Source organism: Neodiprion fabricii, chromosome 6 (genome assembly GCF_021155785.1).
Source record: "Neodiprion fabricii isolate iyNeoFabr1 chromosome 6, iyNeoFabr1.1, whole genome shotgun sequence".
Lineage (NCBI taxonomy): Eukaryota > Metazoa > Arthropoda > Insecta > Hymenoptera > Diprionidae > Neodiprion > Neodiprion fabricii.
The window spans coordinates 23055173-23071695 of NC_060244.1; the positions used below are offsets into that span (position 1 = coordinate 23055173).

A 16523-nucleotide genomic window follows, 5' to 3' on the forward strand; every position below is an offset into this window, starting at 1 on the left:
CATTTACTTAAATCGTCAACATGTTGAGTTCTTGCTAATAATCGAGACTGCGGATTTATCAAACATATTGATATTACGTATAAGATTGATGAAGGGAAAACAGAAACGGCGAATGAAAAAGATTGTAATAATACGATTTTGATGAAGAAATTATTTTTTACCTCAAATCAAAAAATTAGAAGGTAGGAAAGAACGGTAGAATACACAAGAGCAGGGGCATAAAATTGGTGGAGTACATATTTTTATGTATAGTAACGATTTGACATTAGTTTATAACGAATTTCAAACAGAATTATGAATGTTCATAATGCAACAGTCATGTGATTCGATCGTTTCAGCAAAAAGTTATAATATCATCTACTTACCTGGGAAATGTTTTTCTGTGTTTTGTAAAATAAATAGAAATTGAAATTTCTTTATTAAAAATAGGTAAAATGGTAAAGTTAGCTTTAAAAAATCTTTATTTTGATGATAACTAGAATTTTGAAAAGTACAATACATTAAATATTTTACATTAAGGTAATTACTGCTAAATCATATAATATTTACATAACAGCAAGGATGCAGTCTTATTAATATAATTTTCGGAACTCTGATTTTTGTCACAGTTTATTTATTTTCGCCAATATTGAGCAAATTTATGTAGTTGTTCAACAAGAGCTGCCATAACAGCAGTGACCGAAAGATCGAGAAGGTTTTGCACATAGTGTACAGCTTCCTCGTCACTTAAATCCAACCGCAATTTATCCTGGACTTTTTTAACAGCTTTATCGGGTTCAAGTGCTATATCAGGCACACTGGCGTCAACCATCAGAGAGAACAGATTCAACATTAGGTTCGCGTGTCTTCTTAGGTGCAAAAAGGCAGTGTAACATTGCTTCCTAAACTCATGATAGTGTTCCGAACCAACACCACCCATAGCCTCGACCATCTCCTTGCTGAGTTTCATAGGAGGAGGTAGCGGCTTTGGATCTCGACCTAAGATATACCCGAAATCTATATGAAATAGTTTTCCTGAAAAACAATGATTATTGAAGATTTTTAATAACGGTATTATTGTAAATTATGATTTTGCAACGCTTACCTGAAGTTGTAAGGAGTAAGTTGTCCAAATGTCGATCACCGACGCCGAGGAGGTATGTGATAATACAATATCCAGCTAAATAGTAGAGCATAAAATGTGTGAATTTTTACAGCTTGTATTGTTGCTTACAGTAAAATAAATATAGAAAACTATGCCATACCACAGCTTCTCACGTAAGTATCCATAACTTCAGATGCAATTCCGTATGGGCCAGTTTCCGATGGATGGTGCTTTCTGAAGAAGCTCAGAATAGACCCTTCACTTGCCAATACTTCAGCTACTGTTGTGGATTCTATGAACTGCAGAAACCCATGTCTCGTACTTGTTGCCAAGACCCTGCACAAATTGTAATAGTATGTAAGAGCAAATGGATATGCATCCGTAAAGTAGAAAAAATAAGGTTGAAGTATATTTGTTAACAAATTGTAAGAACAAACCTGTACGGCGTAAGTTTAAGGTCCAAGTTTTCTCGTCTCAACAACTTATCCATCAGTGCTATTGTTTGCAATATTAACTGGTCCTGTCTTAGATCATCTCCATGTTTAAAAATCGCAATGTATTCAGTATTTTCACTAGTCAAAAATGTCAATTTACTAGGCATTAGAGCTGACTTGAATAGACTTGCTCTGAAAAATTACATATTTAGTGATCGTAACATGAAAAATTCGAAACATGGATAGACTTCCTCTCAGGCTGAAAACTTGGATTACTTAAGCATTTCTTAAAACAGTTTCGAGCAATGTCGGAGTACAGCTTAGAAAATGTATTTGTAATATTTAAGTGAATATAAAAATTTAAACGGTATTTACTTTTCCGGTATAATCCCTTTTATAGATATTTCTGGATCCAGTGGAAAAGGTATGGGTTCAAAATTGGAAAAGTTAATTTTGAAAGTTGGATCAGGATCAGCAAGCAGTGCTCTGAGTCTATCAGTTTTTCGTTTGCGGTTACCACTTTCTCTTGCTACAGCTTTGACGAGAGATACCAACTGATCAATGAACATTTTTTGGCGAGACAGAAACGCTCGTCTCTTCCGCCACACAACACTCCCCTGTGATAGTGTTTCAGAGAACGTTTTCATAACTGTAATGTACATCTCTCTCATACGTGTATCTTGTTTGGCAGCAATAGCTGGATCAACTTGATCCTCACACTCAATTAGAAGATACCAGTAAAAGTAGTTGGCCAATGTTGAATTTTGGCAAGCTCGGCTTATTAAAAACGAAGCAAGATCTATCGGAGGTTCTTGTTTGCCGAGGGACTCCCCTGTTTCAGATTCACTAGACTGTAAAAAATTTGAGTACATTGATAGTTTGGGTGATACTATTTATACGATTATAATTTACTACTTCCGAGAAAACAGTGATGCAAATATAAAATATTTGCATTTATGTTCTCTGACTTACTGTGGTGATGGGCGTAGACGTGGAATATTCATCTTTTTTATCTTTTTCTCCCTTTTCACGCACTTCCTGATTTTGGTTGCTGCGAAGACACTGATTTGCTGCTTTTATACCTTCAAAACTCTCATACTTAAGTGCCTGCACTAACTGTAACAAGTAAAGCATCAAATCATCATCTGGTGCTTGATTAAGTCGTCCGATTGCATATCTCCGCACAGCTGGATGAGTAAATGCTGGACCGAGGAGTTCAAGGGCATCTTCAGGATCCGGTGGTGCCCAAAGCGCCAACATTTCTAATGCTTGTCTTTCTTCACCAGCTACTTTCCAGTTCACACATTTGACAAACTTGGTAAGCGCCTTTTTCTGATTTGATAGGTAAAATCGAAATTTCCAAATCAAATCCTGTTCTTCTGTAGAAAGAGCTGTAGTTGGTGGGTAGGCCAGTATAGTGTTTAGTGCATCTCGAACACTAGAAGTCGGCTTTAGCTCTCGGGTATTTCCGCCACTGCGCAAGCTACGTGCTAACTTATGATGTTTCGCTTCTACGAGATTTTCCTGAAAGTAAGACATTGCTGGTAAAAGTTTTTCTTGATTTGTGAATAAACACAACTTTTTAACTTTCTGTTACGTCATTCGTAAAATTTATAGGTAGGCAAAGCAACATTTAGGGATGTAACAAGTCAAATCTTTGGCAAGATTCGAAATACTTAAATATTAGATGATGTGAATTCTATATCCGAAAACACTTGATATGTTTACTCAAAACAATTTCAGAGGAAATAATACCTCAACGAATTCCTGCTGAAACCATGCATAAGAACCTTCAAATACACTGTCTTTGGAAAGAACTTTGAGAAATGTCTTCAAAAATTTAACTATTCTTTTTGCAAGCCGAGACAACACTACTGGTATATTTCTCAGCCATTTCAACATCTTACTTACTCTTCACAAGTAGGGCTTCAGATTAAAGTTCAGGTCAATGTCTATTCCGTGGCAATCCTTTCTTTATACACGTTACTTGTAATTAACTTAGGCACAGATGATGTATTTACTAAACTAGTTGCTACAATGACGCGTATGAATATCTTTTCTATAAGTTGAGACATATTTATAATTTTATATTTCAAAGTCTTAGACGTAATACTCGGTACAGCTAAATGTAAAAAAACCTTTCCAAGAATAGTGTGTAGTTGTATTTGGCCTTATAATTTTTTATATTTGCTGCAGTACTATCTCATTGTTTTGATTTATTGTTTGCATAGTACTAATTATTTGTGTCAATTATTTGCCAGTGATATATTTGTAGAGCATAATAAAAATAACAAGACATGCCTGTAAGATTTCAAAGTCTGGTAAGGTGACAACATCTGGCTGTGACCTATGCTGTACAACTTCATCCCCATCTTTCTCGTAATAAACGACTGAATACTGTAAAAAATAGATATTGGATTCAAGTTTGTTTAAAAAAATGTAATGTCATATCATGGTTAATAAAGCAACAATAAACAGGGCTAAAATTATTAGTTTTTAAAACCAACGTAATTGAATACGAACCGGAATACCATCCATTGTAACTTCTGGAAATTCTAGCATTAAGTACAGATACTCAGAGGCTCGTTTTTCTCTTTCATTTATCACTTCAATTTCTCTGAATGTCAACCGATCCAGCCAATCAACTTTACCCATCTGGCCGTTTCTGTGCTTTTTAGCCAACTTAGCCAATCTTTGCATTTGTTCTTTACCATGATCTCTAGCTTTACCAGGAGTCGTGGTTGGCACATTACCATCAGCTTCAACACCTGGCCATACTCTCAGGTCCAGCATTCCCTGACGAAATACACCATGCTTTCCAAAGAACGAAATTGTTGTACCACCAACAGGTAATTGTCTTCCTGGTCCGGCACAATCAAAGAGCGTTATGCATAGCTGTGCATCTCTTGGCAAGTCCGAATAAGCGATGGGTAACGTAACCCACTGATTCCAGCTAAATGAGTAGCAATTTCATGAAGTTAAACTTGAACACAATGCTTGTACAGTATTTGTAATTAATTTCAAATCTGGTTATAGATCATTATTAATTCACATGATTTGAACACGAATGATTACCATCACCATTGAAGATATTTGACAGAATAGACTGTTAATTAAAATGACAATATATATGTAGCTTATCATGTAAATGTTGAGCGATTTTTTTGGTAAACGATTGTAAAAATTCTCCAACTAAAGAAAAATAAATTTTACATACTTCCAGCGAGAAGTGAAATGCTTGTAGGCCGTATGAACAGGTAATGCTAAAGGTCTTCCGCCAGCCCATACTTGTAACGATGCAGCGAGATCTCCTCGACCTCCCCCATTTCCATACAGACCGGAATATTTCAACATTGGATCGAGCAGCAGTTTATCATACTCGGGTCGTTGTCGTTTACCCTCCAGAGTACCACTGGAAATTATTTATACCATTGGCATGATATACATGTAGATGAAAGATGAATGTATAGGGAAGTTGGAAAAGGAAGTATAAGAAAACATAACAATGAGCTCAGACTACTTGTGTGTGTTACATTGCTTTTATTTTAGAAAAATTATCATTTTATCAACACAGTACATTCCGCTACAACTAATGACTTTGACCTGTCGAAATTATTGTTATTTAGATAGCGTGACATACAGTCGTAGAAAGATAATAAAAATAAAATTCGAAACTTGATTAAACTAGCATCGAGTACAGCTGATGGATTGGGAGCTTCATGGTGACTTAAAATGAAATTCAAAAGGTTATGTATCATAACCTACAATACGTACATTTTTATTTGTATTCTAGACTCCAGTGAAGAACTATAGACGTAACAAAATTTATCATTTATATCTTCCATACTTTCGATATTTTCTTACGAAATGTGTAACCGTCAGCTTCCCATTAACTCGTCACATCTGACGCGTCTGATGTATCTGACATTCGCACGAATGTATGTAATGAGAACCATTCAGGTCTGCAGAAATTACAACCAATCACAGCGAAGAGAATTCTCGCAAGTGTTGCGTAAACAAACACGAGGAGGGTAGCAGTTGAACACCTAAGTTATCCGTGCAAATCTTGGTATTTAACATTTTGTCATATAAATATGACAACATAAGTACATTTATAGCGAAGTGACATTCGCTGAATAAAATGTGAACCCTAGCCGATTAGAAAATAGTGTCACCATACTGAAACAATACGATTACAACAAAGGTTTGTTTGTGATAGCTGCACATAACTTGTGGTACGTTTGGCATGTTTCAAGTGTGGTAATTAAAAGTGCATTTCTTGATACAACAGAGTTCGTTATCATGACAAACAAATAAAGACTATTGACACTCTTGACTATAATAGCGAAAAATATTAGTTAGATCCATTGATCAGAACTACCACACATCATGATTAATAAACTTAAATTACAATTTGAGGTAGAACTAAGATGAGGTGTTATTTTTTAAAACTGCTTTTATTGTTTACAATGTGTAAATTCATTAGTCAGTTCATTTTTGAGTGGTAGTTGGTGCCGACTGATTAGATGACTTTGAATCGCGCATAGAAGCACTACGGCGACGCTTCAGCTCTTCCTGGCGTTTAGCCTTAGCCTCTTTTTGCCGCTGGGCCAGGAGCTTGGCGTATTCAGCAGCTTGCTCTTTGCGAGCTAGGCAACGTCTCTTCTTCAATGCCAGCCTATGCCTCTTCCTCTGTAAATAGAATTCAACTTATATATATAATATATAGTATAGAAAATTTTTAAAAATAATCCATATTTTAAATAATCTCATTTCACTGACTAGAATGGAAATGTATCATTCGTACACTGAGAAATATGCAACTTTTACACGCAAATTCTCAAATCATAAAATGATCATTTGATTTTCCACGCACATGAACGTTTCTAAGATATGTTGGTTCACTTAGACACTGCCTGAGCATGGCTAGTAGTTTTGGAATTTCATAGATCTAAGTGCAAAGGTGACATGTCGTACCTGAAGCGTAAGCGGGGTGATCAAACGCTGAATCTTCGGTGCCTTATGACGCTCCTTCTTACCTTCCTTGCGCACCGGCCGTTTGACTACAAATTGACGTACGTCATCATCCTTAGTCAGGTTAAACAGCTTGCGGATTTTGCTTGCACGCTTAGGCCCAAGACGACGAGGTACATTTTTGTCAGTCAATCCCGGAATTTCCTAATTATAAAAAAAAAAAACTCTTGAAATTGAATAAACAACGCATGAAAGTAATTTATTGGCTAAACCTGATCTAATCCATGAATAATTGAAATCGATTGTATTCAAATACAAGTAAAAAGGTATTTTGTGTCATTTGTACACTAAGATAGGGTGCAAAGATTATACACAATTTCTCAAATCTATAAATGACCATTTCATTTTCCACGCACATGAACGCCCCCAATAGAATTTGTAATAATTGGACACTGCCTGAGCGTGGATTAGAGTTGCCACAAGATTGTACAGAATAAAGAGATGTAAAGATTTTCAGATGTAAAATAATAAATTAATGTTTATGAAAAAGTTGATTTGCAACATTGTAAAACGTGAGTGAATAAAAATAAACATCAAGAATCATTATTATGATATCCACCAATTTGGAAAGGAAAAACCCTAAGCAACTAAAAATCATATTTTGCCTCACTATACCAAACAGAAAATTACTTACATCAATGAATATTCTTAGATAATTTACTAAATTCTATTACTTGTTGCTACCCTGCAATGGAAATTAACTTAAACTGATTCAGCTGTTAGCTGATGCATAATGTTAATCAGAATATATTGGATTTAGGAAAGCCATTTTTACCTGCTCGCCTTTTTTCACAATAACGAGTGCGAGAACTGAGAGATTGGCATCAACAATACAACCTCGCACTGATTTGCGTTTACGCTCACCGTCACGACGCGGTCTGTAGCAAGAATGTCCTTTAGATAGAAGCAGACGTACACGACCTGCAAAAAAAGAAATAATTGCTAAATATTGTCAGAGCACTGGATTTACCAACAGTGGAATTATCATGTACCATTGGTCAGGACACCCTGCTTCATGGGGAAACCTTGCTTGTCGTTTCCACCAGCTACGCGTACAACGTATCCTTTCCATTCGTCACCTAGTGTGTCAGCTTCTACTTCAGCACCCATACGCTTCTCATAGAAAACTCTGAGCTTGTGCTCATCCGTTATTTCGAGTAGTTTTTGGCATCCTGTTGCCGGAAACGACACGTTCAGCTAAAAAAAATTATCAAGTATACTGACCGATGAAAGTCGAATTGGTAAATTTACGATCAATATCGATCGCTGAATGGAACCCCCAATTGACGCGTTATTAAATTATGGCCTACAATGACTGCGATTTAGTGTCCAAAATTCAATATAAATAGGTATGTCATTTGGGGCTACATGGGGAATTGTTTATAGGTTAGATTCCGACTGACGGGTAATATATTTCGAAACGTGTATCAGTGACATTCGATTGCGTTTGTTACAAATACGTGTGACATGATATAATTTTGAGTGTTAAATTTATCATAGCGTAGTTTAATATAAGGAATAAATTGTGGTTTGGCCACAACGATATACAAGCCCCGTGTCCCGCACTAATCAACAAAATTTGCAAAAATGAACTTGTTTCGGTTAAATAAAGAAGGATAAGCCATATCTGCACAGAACTATTCCTTGTATATCGCCCTTCAATTAGCGCACTTTATTTTTCTGGAGTATTAAGGGATTCTTGAGATATTATTGGATTTCTACCTTCATGGTGACAAGAACTATGCCGCGCCACGAGCCATGTAGTAAGAAAGAACTCCGGTGAACACCGGCAGAGTGCGCTTACCGGAAGTTTCGAGGGTGGAGGCCACGTGACCTCCGACGGTCAAATCACAGTCGCCAACGGTGTAAAATAAAAGATCTTTGGCTTTGCCCAAAATCCTAAATGCCGACTTGCGTTGTGACATTCCGATTAATAGAGAACTTGAAGAGGAAATTTCTTATTTATTAAATTTGTATGTACGTAAATATCTATAATAGATGGAGTGTTTTGAACGTAATTCAATCAATTGCATCTGAGCAAGGTAATCGGGTACTTTTGTAACACGTTTTTTTCTCAACAAAATACTGTGTATAGGTTAGTTCCCGTGCCACCCAATTTTTACCGCACATCGAAATTACTCTGAATTTTGAAAAACAATCTAACTTACCAAATCCGCCTAAATTTCGGCAATAGATTACGATGAATCCCAGATGCTGATATTTATGAAACAATGTTATTCCACGAGCGGGGAATTAATTTTGTTCCAAACGCTTATGCATACATTTGTTTATGAATTATTCGATTTAAGCTTCTAGTCATGAGTGATTTAAAAGAATTTCGATGTAAAAATAGATCAAATTCTCAGTATTCTTTGTCTTCTTTATGAATCTGCATGATCGTACTTTTCCTTTAAATGGTAAGCCACTTTGATTTCATTTACAGAATTCGTATAATTCGTGAAAAAACGAAGATATAGTGTTGTTCGTTCGAATCATTAACTTGCATACGCAGTGTTCATGTCCGATGATTAATATATTCGATATCCTCTTGCACATTAATCTATGTAACAAATAATATATATCTTAGTACTGCCACCAGCTGTTACAAGGAGTTACAAATATTTTTGCGAGTTATAATGTGCATGTCCAAAAATAACATTCATTACTTGCAAGCTGCAGTTTATTTATATAGTTACTTTCTCAGACAATAACCATCCTTAGACTTTTACAATAGTAAAAGTTGTAGGGTAAATATTATCTGATCACTAAACTTATATGAGCGGCAATATAATCTTGAATTATTCATTGAGTATATGAATTTTAAAATCATTTTCTTCGGTAATTGCTTTTCTGTTTACATGCAGATCCTTAAGAATTCATTGTATTTTTTCAGAGCAACGATATGGATGCAGCAGTTGTGGATATTTTACATAAGGCTGGTAGCCAAGATCCAAATGTACTCAAGCTAGCTGAACAGACTCTGAAAGAATGGGAAACACAACGTGGATTTTACACAGCATTATTTGTAAGATTCTGAATCCTTTAACTATCTGAAAATTCTTCGAATCAGCTATAAATGATCTGCAGAGGCATGCTAAATCTATGAAAAATGTACATGTAAATTTTGAATTGCACATGTACACCAGTATCAAAAAATTTGAGGTACCTGCAAAGTAGCGCACTTAAAATTGTGCAGTATGATAAAATTTTGATTTCGTTTACAGAATGTTTTTTCGAATCATTCCTTGGACATTAATGTAAGGTGGATTGCTATATTGTATTTCAAGAATGGTGTTGACCGATACTGGAGAAGAAATGCGCCAAAGTGAGTATAGATTCTTGTTATTATAAGTAAACTTGGTGTTCCTCACTCACTTTTCATGTATACATAATTAACATGATGTTTTTGAACAGTGAAATAGCGGCAGATGAAAAAGAGTTTCTTCGACAACATTTGATTGCTGACTTCAACGAGCCTGTTAATCAATTGGCTGTACAGCTGGCAGTTTTAATAGCGAAGATAGCTAGGTGAGCCTTGATTCATTTTTTTCACAACCAGTTCTACTAGTTTTCATATTCGAACGGCACTACAATGCATTACTTGCAAATATATGAGTATGGTTTTGGTTGTAACTGAATTTAGGCAGCACCAACACACAAAATCTATTTAGATTCTTATGAAATTCTTTTGATTCCATAGGTATGACTGTCCCAGAGAATGGAGCACATTGGTACCAACTCTTTTAGAAGGAGTAAGAGGAGAGAATCCATTGACGCAGCATAGAGCGTTGTTGACACTTCATCACGTTGTCAAAACTTTAGCATCCATAAGATTAGTTGCAGACCGAAGGTTGTTCCAGGAATTAACAGCGAACGTGTTTAATTTCATTTTAAATTTATGGAACACTTATACCGAATCATTTCTGGTATTAGCATCGAACTCAGCTAGTCCAAATCAAATTCAAGAGGCATTAGAAAAAGCTTTGCTTTTACTGAGAATCCTCAGAAAATTGGTTGTCAGTCCATTTAACAAACCGTCCGAATCTCAAGATGCTATGATGTTTCTAAAAGTTGTTTTTGATCGAGCACGGAATAGCTTGGAGTGTAGTAAGTATTCTGACTTACTTCTCGTAAATGCACAAATAGATTTCGATTTTACATTATTTAATATCTGATTTTTAGGGAAAACTTTAATTTCACGTGGAATACAATTGGATGTGTGCGATAAATTTATAATTCACCTCACTAAAGTTTTGATAGGAGTACTGGAAGTGCATCCATTCTCCTATGTCGAACTCATACCTACATCATTAGAGTTCTCTGTGTTTTATTGTTTCACTGAAACTGGCCAAGAATTGGCATTCGAAAGGTTTATCATACAGTGCTTGAACCTGATGAAAGGAATATTGCTATGCAGTGACTACAGACCTGCCAAAATTATACAAGGCATGTGGAAGTTGCTACTTTGTGCGTTTTATATTATAGACACTAGATATATCACTAATTAAAACCTGAAATTTCTCATTTCTTCAGAAACAAAAAACCCTCTTACTCTGAGGGCATATCAATTACGACAGGAATTTTTTACAGTCGAGACACTGACTGAAATTTGCTCAAGATTGGTCACACATTATTTCGTTTTAACTCCAGCTGATTTAGAGCAATGGGATTCTGATCCTGAAAACTTTGGTAATGTTGCAACACCAAGAATTTTAATTATTACTTAATATCTACCAGATTGCATTACTGAACTTACATTGCACTGCACTGAATTATTTTCTAGTTGTTGATGATGGCGGAGAGGCATGGAAATACAGTTTGAGGGTAAATAATTTTTTTAAATTTATAATACCCTATATAGCTTTTAGTTTTAATCGTTTATTGCATACACTAAGGCTTGAAATCTGAAAAGTGTACATAAGTAAACTTATTGATCATGTTTATGATTAAACAATATTAACTTATTACAGCCATGTACAGAATCAGTGTTCTTGGCTGTTTTCCATCAATTCAGGGATGTGCTTGCGTCTGTATTAGTGGAACTAATGCAGAGCCACCATCAGCCTGTAGATCCTAATAATTTACATGCCATTCTTCTGAAAGATGCTGTTTATAATGCTGTTGGTCTTGCAGCATTTGACTTATATGATGAGGTAATTTACATTCGATTATTCTATCTATTGATGAGAATTTATAAATGAAAATCTTGTCCAAAAGTATGCTGACTTTTATGTCACTATTCACCGCGCATTGCATTATATTCGATTTTTTGGACTATCCTTCTAATGATTGATCGATTTGTTCTTTATTTCAATTCCATTTCAGGTGAACTTCGATCAGTGGTTTTCAACTACACTGAAACAAGAATTGAAAGTTGTAAGCAACAATTATAGGATAATTAGAAGACGCGTATGTTGGCTCATTGGGCAGTGGACCGGTGAGTGTGTCGGAAAAGGGCTTCAATATTTTCATTTACACTACTTGGCTAACTGATAATTTTATAATAAATAAATCAATTCCCAGGTGTCAAACTGAGTCCAGAGCTGAGGCCTGAATTGTACAAATTGATGGTAGAATCGCTGAACCCTGAAGAAGATCTTGGAGTAAGATTAGCAGCAAGTGATGCCTTGAAATTGGCGATTGATGACTTCCAATTTCATACTGACGAATTTTCACCTTACCTAGAACCTGCATTTTCGTTACTGTTTGCTTTGCTTAAGGAGGTCCATGAGTGTGATACAAAAGTAAAAGGCTTTCAGCATATAATACTCATGCATCAAAATTTCAACAGGAAAGTTTAATGCAATCAACATTTTCGATCTAACGATGTTTCGATTTACAGATGCATGTTTTATATGTATTATCATTCATGATCGAGAGAGTGGGCTGTGGGATAAGACCGCATGTAGGGGCGTTGAGTGCCTACATACCAGCTCTGTGGCAACAATCAGAGGAGCACAATATGCTCAGGTGTGCAATAGTATCCACCCTGGTACACCTCGAGAAGGTTGGTTTGTTAACAAGTCAGAAGTGTGAAATATGATTTAAAAAAAAGTTCATTTAGATATGTATTCCTATAATTAAACTGTTCCTAGGCTCTTGGATCTGAAAGCGTTGCATTGCAGCCAATGGTCGTGGGTGTAGTAGCGATGAGTTGCGACTTGACACAGGATGGCCACGTTTATTTACTGGAGGATGGACTAGAGCTCTGGTTGGCACTCCTGGAGAATGCCCCTGCATCTACACCTGCGATAATGGATCTCTTCAGAAATATGCCTGCCCTATTAGGTCGGTAATACCATCGTGAAATCAACAAGGTGTGCACGCCTAGCATAGAGAATGCGGCAGGTTGCGATACATCAATTGTTAACATTAAAGTGCAATGTCTAGCCATCAGTTTCTGTATTTTATACTTTACGCGGTACTTCAGACATTATATTACCGCAGTATGATTAGCGCGTTTATGTATGCGCGAAACCTCGTCTTCTATTTAAGAACAACAAAATTCAATGAATTTCGTATTTTTCTGTGTAGAAAGATCCGCGGAAAACCTAAGGCTATGCTTGTACATAGTACAGGCGTATGTATTACTGAGTCCTCAAGAATTTCTGGGTGATAGAGGAGCTGTGGTGGTAGCTACTTTGGGCTCAATTATAGGAGATTTACGATCGGAAGGAATAGTAATGGCAATGCGACTAGTCGAAACGTGTTTACGAGCTTTGTCCCATCAGGGGGCACAACTCATCAAGCCGTTATTAACAAAAATATTCGAGTAAGTATTATAAACTATCATCTAAAAATCACTTTGCCAAATATTGATTTCAATTTCATTACAGGAGTGTCTACAAAGGCGAGGAATACCCAATGGTTATGTCAATGTATTTATCGATAGTTGCTCGCGTTTTGTTAGTATCCAGGGATATCTTTGTACAGGTAATGAATGAATTTCAGTTTTAAAAACTGACCAATCATTATATTTGTGCATATTATATTTCAGGTGATAGGAGAGTTATCTAGACAAGTAGGTGGCGGTGAATGGAGTGAAGAGGCAGTTCTTGGTAGAATGGTTTCAATCTGGGTAAACAGAATGCCTCTTGTCTCGCAATTAGAAAGACGTAAACTGCTGGCACTTGGTCTATGCTCGTTGCTTGGCGCTGACAGTCCACCCTGCGTTCTTCAACATTTTCCACGCATGGTATCAAATATTGTTGAAGCCTTGAACGATATTACAAAGATCGACGACATGGGCTGTCCCATCGAGTAGGCAGTTATTAATTATTCTATTCTTGCATGCCTCATTTTTCTCTATATTAAAATTCGATTTCATAAATGGCATATATTTTTCTATCTCAAAGACAGTCACCAGTTTTGGAAATGCGTACCTTAGTTTATACAACGATTAAATTATTTCTAGAATTAATCAACTAATTTTATGTACACTTTGAAAATATCCAAAGTATTATAACGGTTGTTTGACTTGACCTTAGCTCGCTGATGATCAGTGATCAGCCAAGTCCCTCGCAATACGAAGATGTAGATTATGAGACGGAACATGAACAACGAAGAAGAAGACTAGCATTTGGAGATCCGGTACACAGTGTCTCTTTGCAAGACACGCTTCAAGCTCAAGTAATTCTATTATATATACTCAAAAAAATGTTTTGTATTTCTCGATTTCTGTCCATGTATCATTTAACAATATATGATTTTCCATTGATTGACAATTTTCAATATTGCAGCAATCGTTAACAATGAATGTGATTGATTTTCAGCTAATCGCGCTTCGAAGATTTGTAGGAGAGAGTCAGTTCGATCAAATGATGCTCACTCTAAATTCTGATACTGACCAACAGCTCAAGGAGTACATATCACTCTCGAGTTGAGCAGCACTGACTAAGGTGTACGGTGAATTGACTTCAATCGGATGCTACATAACTTGTAAAAAGCTTGACGACGCATTATCGTAAAATGGCACTATTTTATTGTATGATATTCTTTGTTTTGCTGTACTATTAATAATGTTGATAATAAAAAAGACATATACGTCATTATTGGGGGTCCCGGTTATTCGAATAAATATTTCATCTATTCTTTTTGCAGTCAGAGAGGAGCCTGAGACGCTTCGCTCTCGTCTTTTATATTTCGGAACTAATGTTCGAGATGCCTGGACGGTAAATGCGTCAGAGTCAAAGGTCAGAGTAATTTAGCATCACAAAATCAGTGGATAATGCAGAGCATATTCACCATGGCAAAGTGCCACTGTAATGGCCACAACCAAAGAGTATGCCACAACGATCTTTATTCATTTATACAGGTATAAGTAACAGTAAGCAATACGGCAGTGTAGTTGCAGTCAACTACTAGTGGTGTACAGAAGCGTTACCGGCAAGATCCTATGTTCGTAACCGTAGTTCGGAGATCAAGAACAAGGCTTGCCAAGTTTTTTCACGTCACAAATTTATACGCATATATTCAAATCCACGCTTGACGCAAACTTCAGACTGCGTAGCTCACCGGCTCTTTCGGCTGGTGCGACTGGTCGAGACTTGCTTCCGAACGCCACGCGGCTTCATTCGATTTCGAGCTGTGAGAGTGAAACCACGCACGCTGCCAGTTTAGAATTTATATCGCGTTGTTTCGGCTGTGTCAAGTAATTCGATCAGTGTATTTTCCCAAGATTCATCAGTTGATACACGAATGGTAGAAGTGGGAACAAGAAAAAAAAAACGAGTTTAATCGAAATCAAAGCAGCCTGAAAACATTAGAGGTGAGTCTTTAACGTCCCGACAATGTTTTGTTTTGACGAACTCGTTTCTCTCCGTGTGAAGTGCTGTTTCTTGTCTTTTTTATTTTCGCTCAATGCGTAGTTGTTATGCTAACATGATTCCCTATTGTTTTGCGAGTGACGAAAGGCTATTATAGTAAATACGTCGTAGATAGTGATTAAATAATTCACAGACTCGAAGCGGTGATAATACGGATCGTGCGAGATGGTAATACTATTCTATTGTGTTGAGTTGAAAAAAATGTCACGGAAGTCGATTGAATTGGAAGATATCTCAAAGGGTTGATAAAACAGACCTTGCCAGTTGGCATCTCAGGCCTAACAATAAGGTTCGCACACTCTTTCCCCCGTATACACGTCTGTAAAATGCAATTGTAACCATTTATTTATTTCTTAAAAATTTCGAATCAGCAATTTTATTTTCATCCAAATTTCTTTTTGGGGATTGCTGATGTAAAGTTTAATTTCGTGGTATTCTAATATGTTATCTTATATCGAAACTAACATATTATGGTGTTGCTTACTCTGAAATTGTCAGTGTTGTGAATCTCCTTGTGGCTCGGGTCTTGTTTTAAGATTGTAATTTACATCTAACAATTACGTAGCGATCGTAAAATGCCAAAGTCAGTAAATTTTTAATGGGTAGTTATACCGCTTTATACATTTTTGAGAAATTGTAGTAAATCTTTAATGATGCGTAGAGCGATTTTGAAGCTATAATACTAAAAAGCTATTGTGGTACCTTACTTGATTACAGAAATAAACTGCAACAACATTGATAGGTGTTAATATTTATCTGGATTGACAGACTGTGCAAATAAATTTTGGAATACATTATGCGATAACTGAATACAATAATTTGTTGCAGTACAATAACAGGTATGAAACATTTAACATGTTTTCCAAAAGTTGGCATGATATAATACATTAAAATCATGTATGTGTTGAATACTACATATATGAATTATTAAACTGAAATATAAATGAAACGTGGTTTTTTACCTGTTTACAGAAATGAACTCCAGCTATAGTGAACGAGGTTAGTGAATATCTGAGCAGAGTGACCCTAACAAATGATGGAAAAAAGAATGTATTAGTTGATCGGGTAACAGCGTTGTGGGAGAAAAGAAAGAGGTACACATTCTAGATCATTCTTGATTGTACTGTCATGATACTTTGGTATCAA

The 16523-nt window shown here is 36.1% G+C and overlaps 4 protein-coding genes across 14 annotated transcripts in view; 2 read left to right on the top strand and 2 right to left on the bottom strand.

Moving 5' to 3' along the window:
• Positions 1-443: 443 nt before the first annotated feature.
• On the bottom strand, positions 444-5831 carry LOC124185038 (phosphatidylinositol 3-kinase catalytic subunit type 3). Its single transcript, XM_046575341.1, has 10 exons — positions 5293-5831; positions 4736-4930; positions 4042-4471; positions 3820-3915; positions 2491-3042; positions 1894-2369; positions 1522-1710; positions 1245-1420; positions 1085-1159; positions 444-1014 (listed from the first exon to the last, which is right to left on the bottom strand). The coding sequence occupies exons 1-10, from the start codon at positions 5361-5363 to the stop codon at positions 614-616; spliced, it is 2661 nt and encodes an 886-aa protein (XP_046431297.1). The 5' UTR covers positions 5364-5831; the 3' UTR covers positions 444-613.
• Positions 5832-5956: 125 nt separating this feature from the next.
• LOC124185058 (40S ribosomal protein S6) lies at positions 5957-8424 on the bottom strand. Its single transcript, XM_046575407.1, has 5 exons — positions 8275-8424; positions 7545-7749; positions 7328-7473; positions 6496-6696; positions 5957-6210 (listed from the first exon to the last, which is right to left on the bottom strand). Exons 1-5 carry the CDS (start codon positions 8278-8280, stop codon positions 6010-6012), a joined length of 759 nt encoding a protein of 252 aa, XP_046431363.1. The 5' UTR covers positions 8281-8424; the 3' UTR covers positions 5957-6009.
• Positions 8416-14600, top strand: LOC124185037 (importin-11). Of its 2 annotated transcripts, none has more exons than XM_046575338.1 (18): positions 8416-8594; positions 9446-9577; positions 9777-9877; positions 9967-10080; positions 10253-10659; positions 10735-10998; positions 11086-11241; positions 11336-11376; positions 11523-11705; positions 11878-11989; positions 12076-12296; positions 12395-12559; positions 12648-12840; positions 13087-13324; positions 13389-13485; positions 13550-13812; positions 14040-14181; positions 14325-14600. In XM_046575338.1, exons 2-18 carry the CDS (start codon positions 9455-9457, stop codon positions 14433-14435), a joined length of 2931 nt encoding a protein of 976 aa, XP_046431294.1. In that variant the 5' UTR covers positions 8416-8594; positions 9446-9454; the 3' UTR covers positions 14436-14600. The 2 variants fall into 2 exon arrangements, with proteins under 2 accessions (XP_046431294.1, XP_046431296.1); XM_046575340.1 differs by having other exon boundaries at positions 8423-8529.
• A 353-nt stretch (positions 14601-14953) lies between these two features.
• The window catches only part of LOC124185055, a 225195-nt gene continuing 223625 nt past the window's right edge, over positions 14954-16523 (top strand). For 6 of the 10 annotated variants that reach the window (XM_046575390.1, XM_046575388.1, XM_046575393.1 and 3 more), the window contains exons 1-3: positions 15087-15319; positions 16095-16216; positions 16350-16471. The gene's annotated coding sequence lies outside the window, so the exon portion shown is untranslated. Of the gene's footprint in view, positions 15320-15441; positions 15667-16094; positions 16217-16349; positions 16472-16523 lie in introns of those variants that run through there. The other 4 variants (XM_046575400.1, XM_046575392.1, XM_046575399.1 and 1 more) reach the window with 4 other exon arrangements.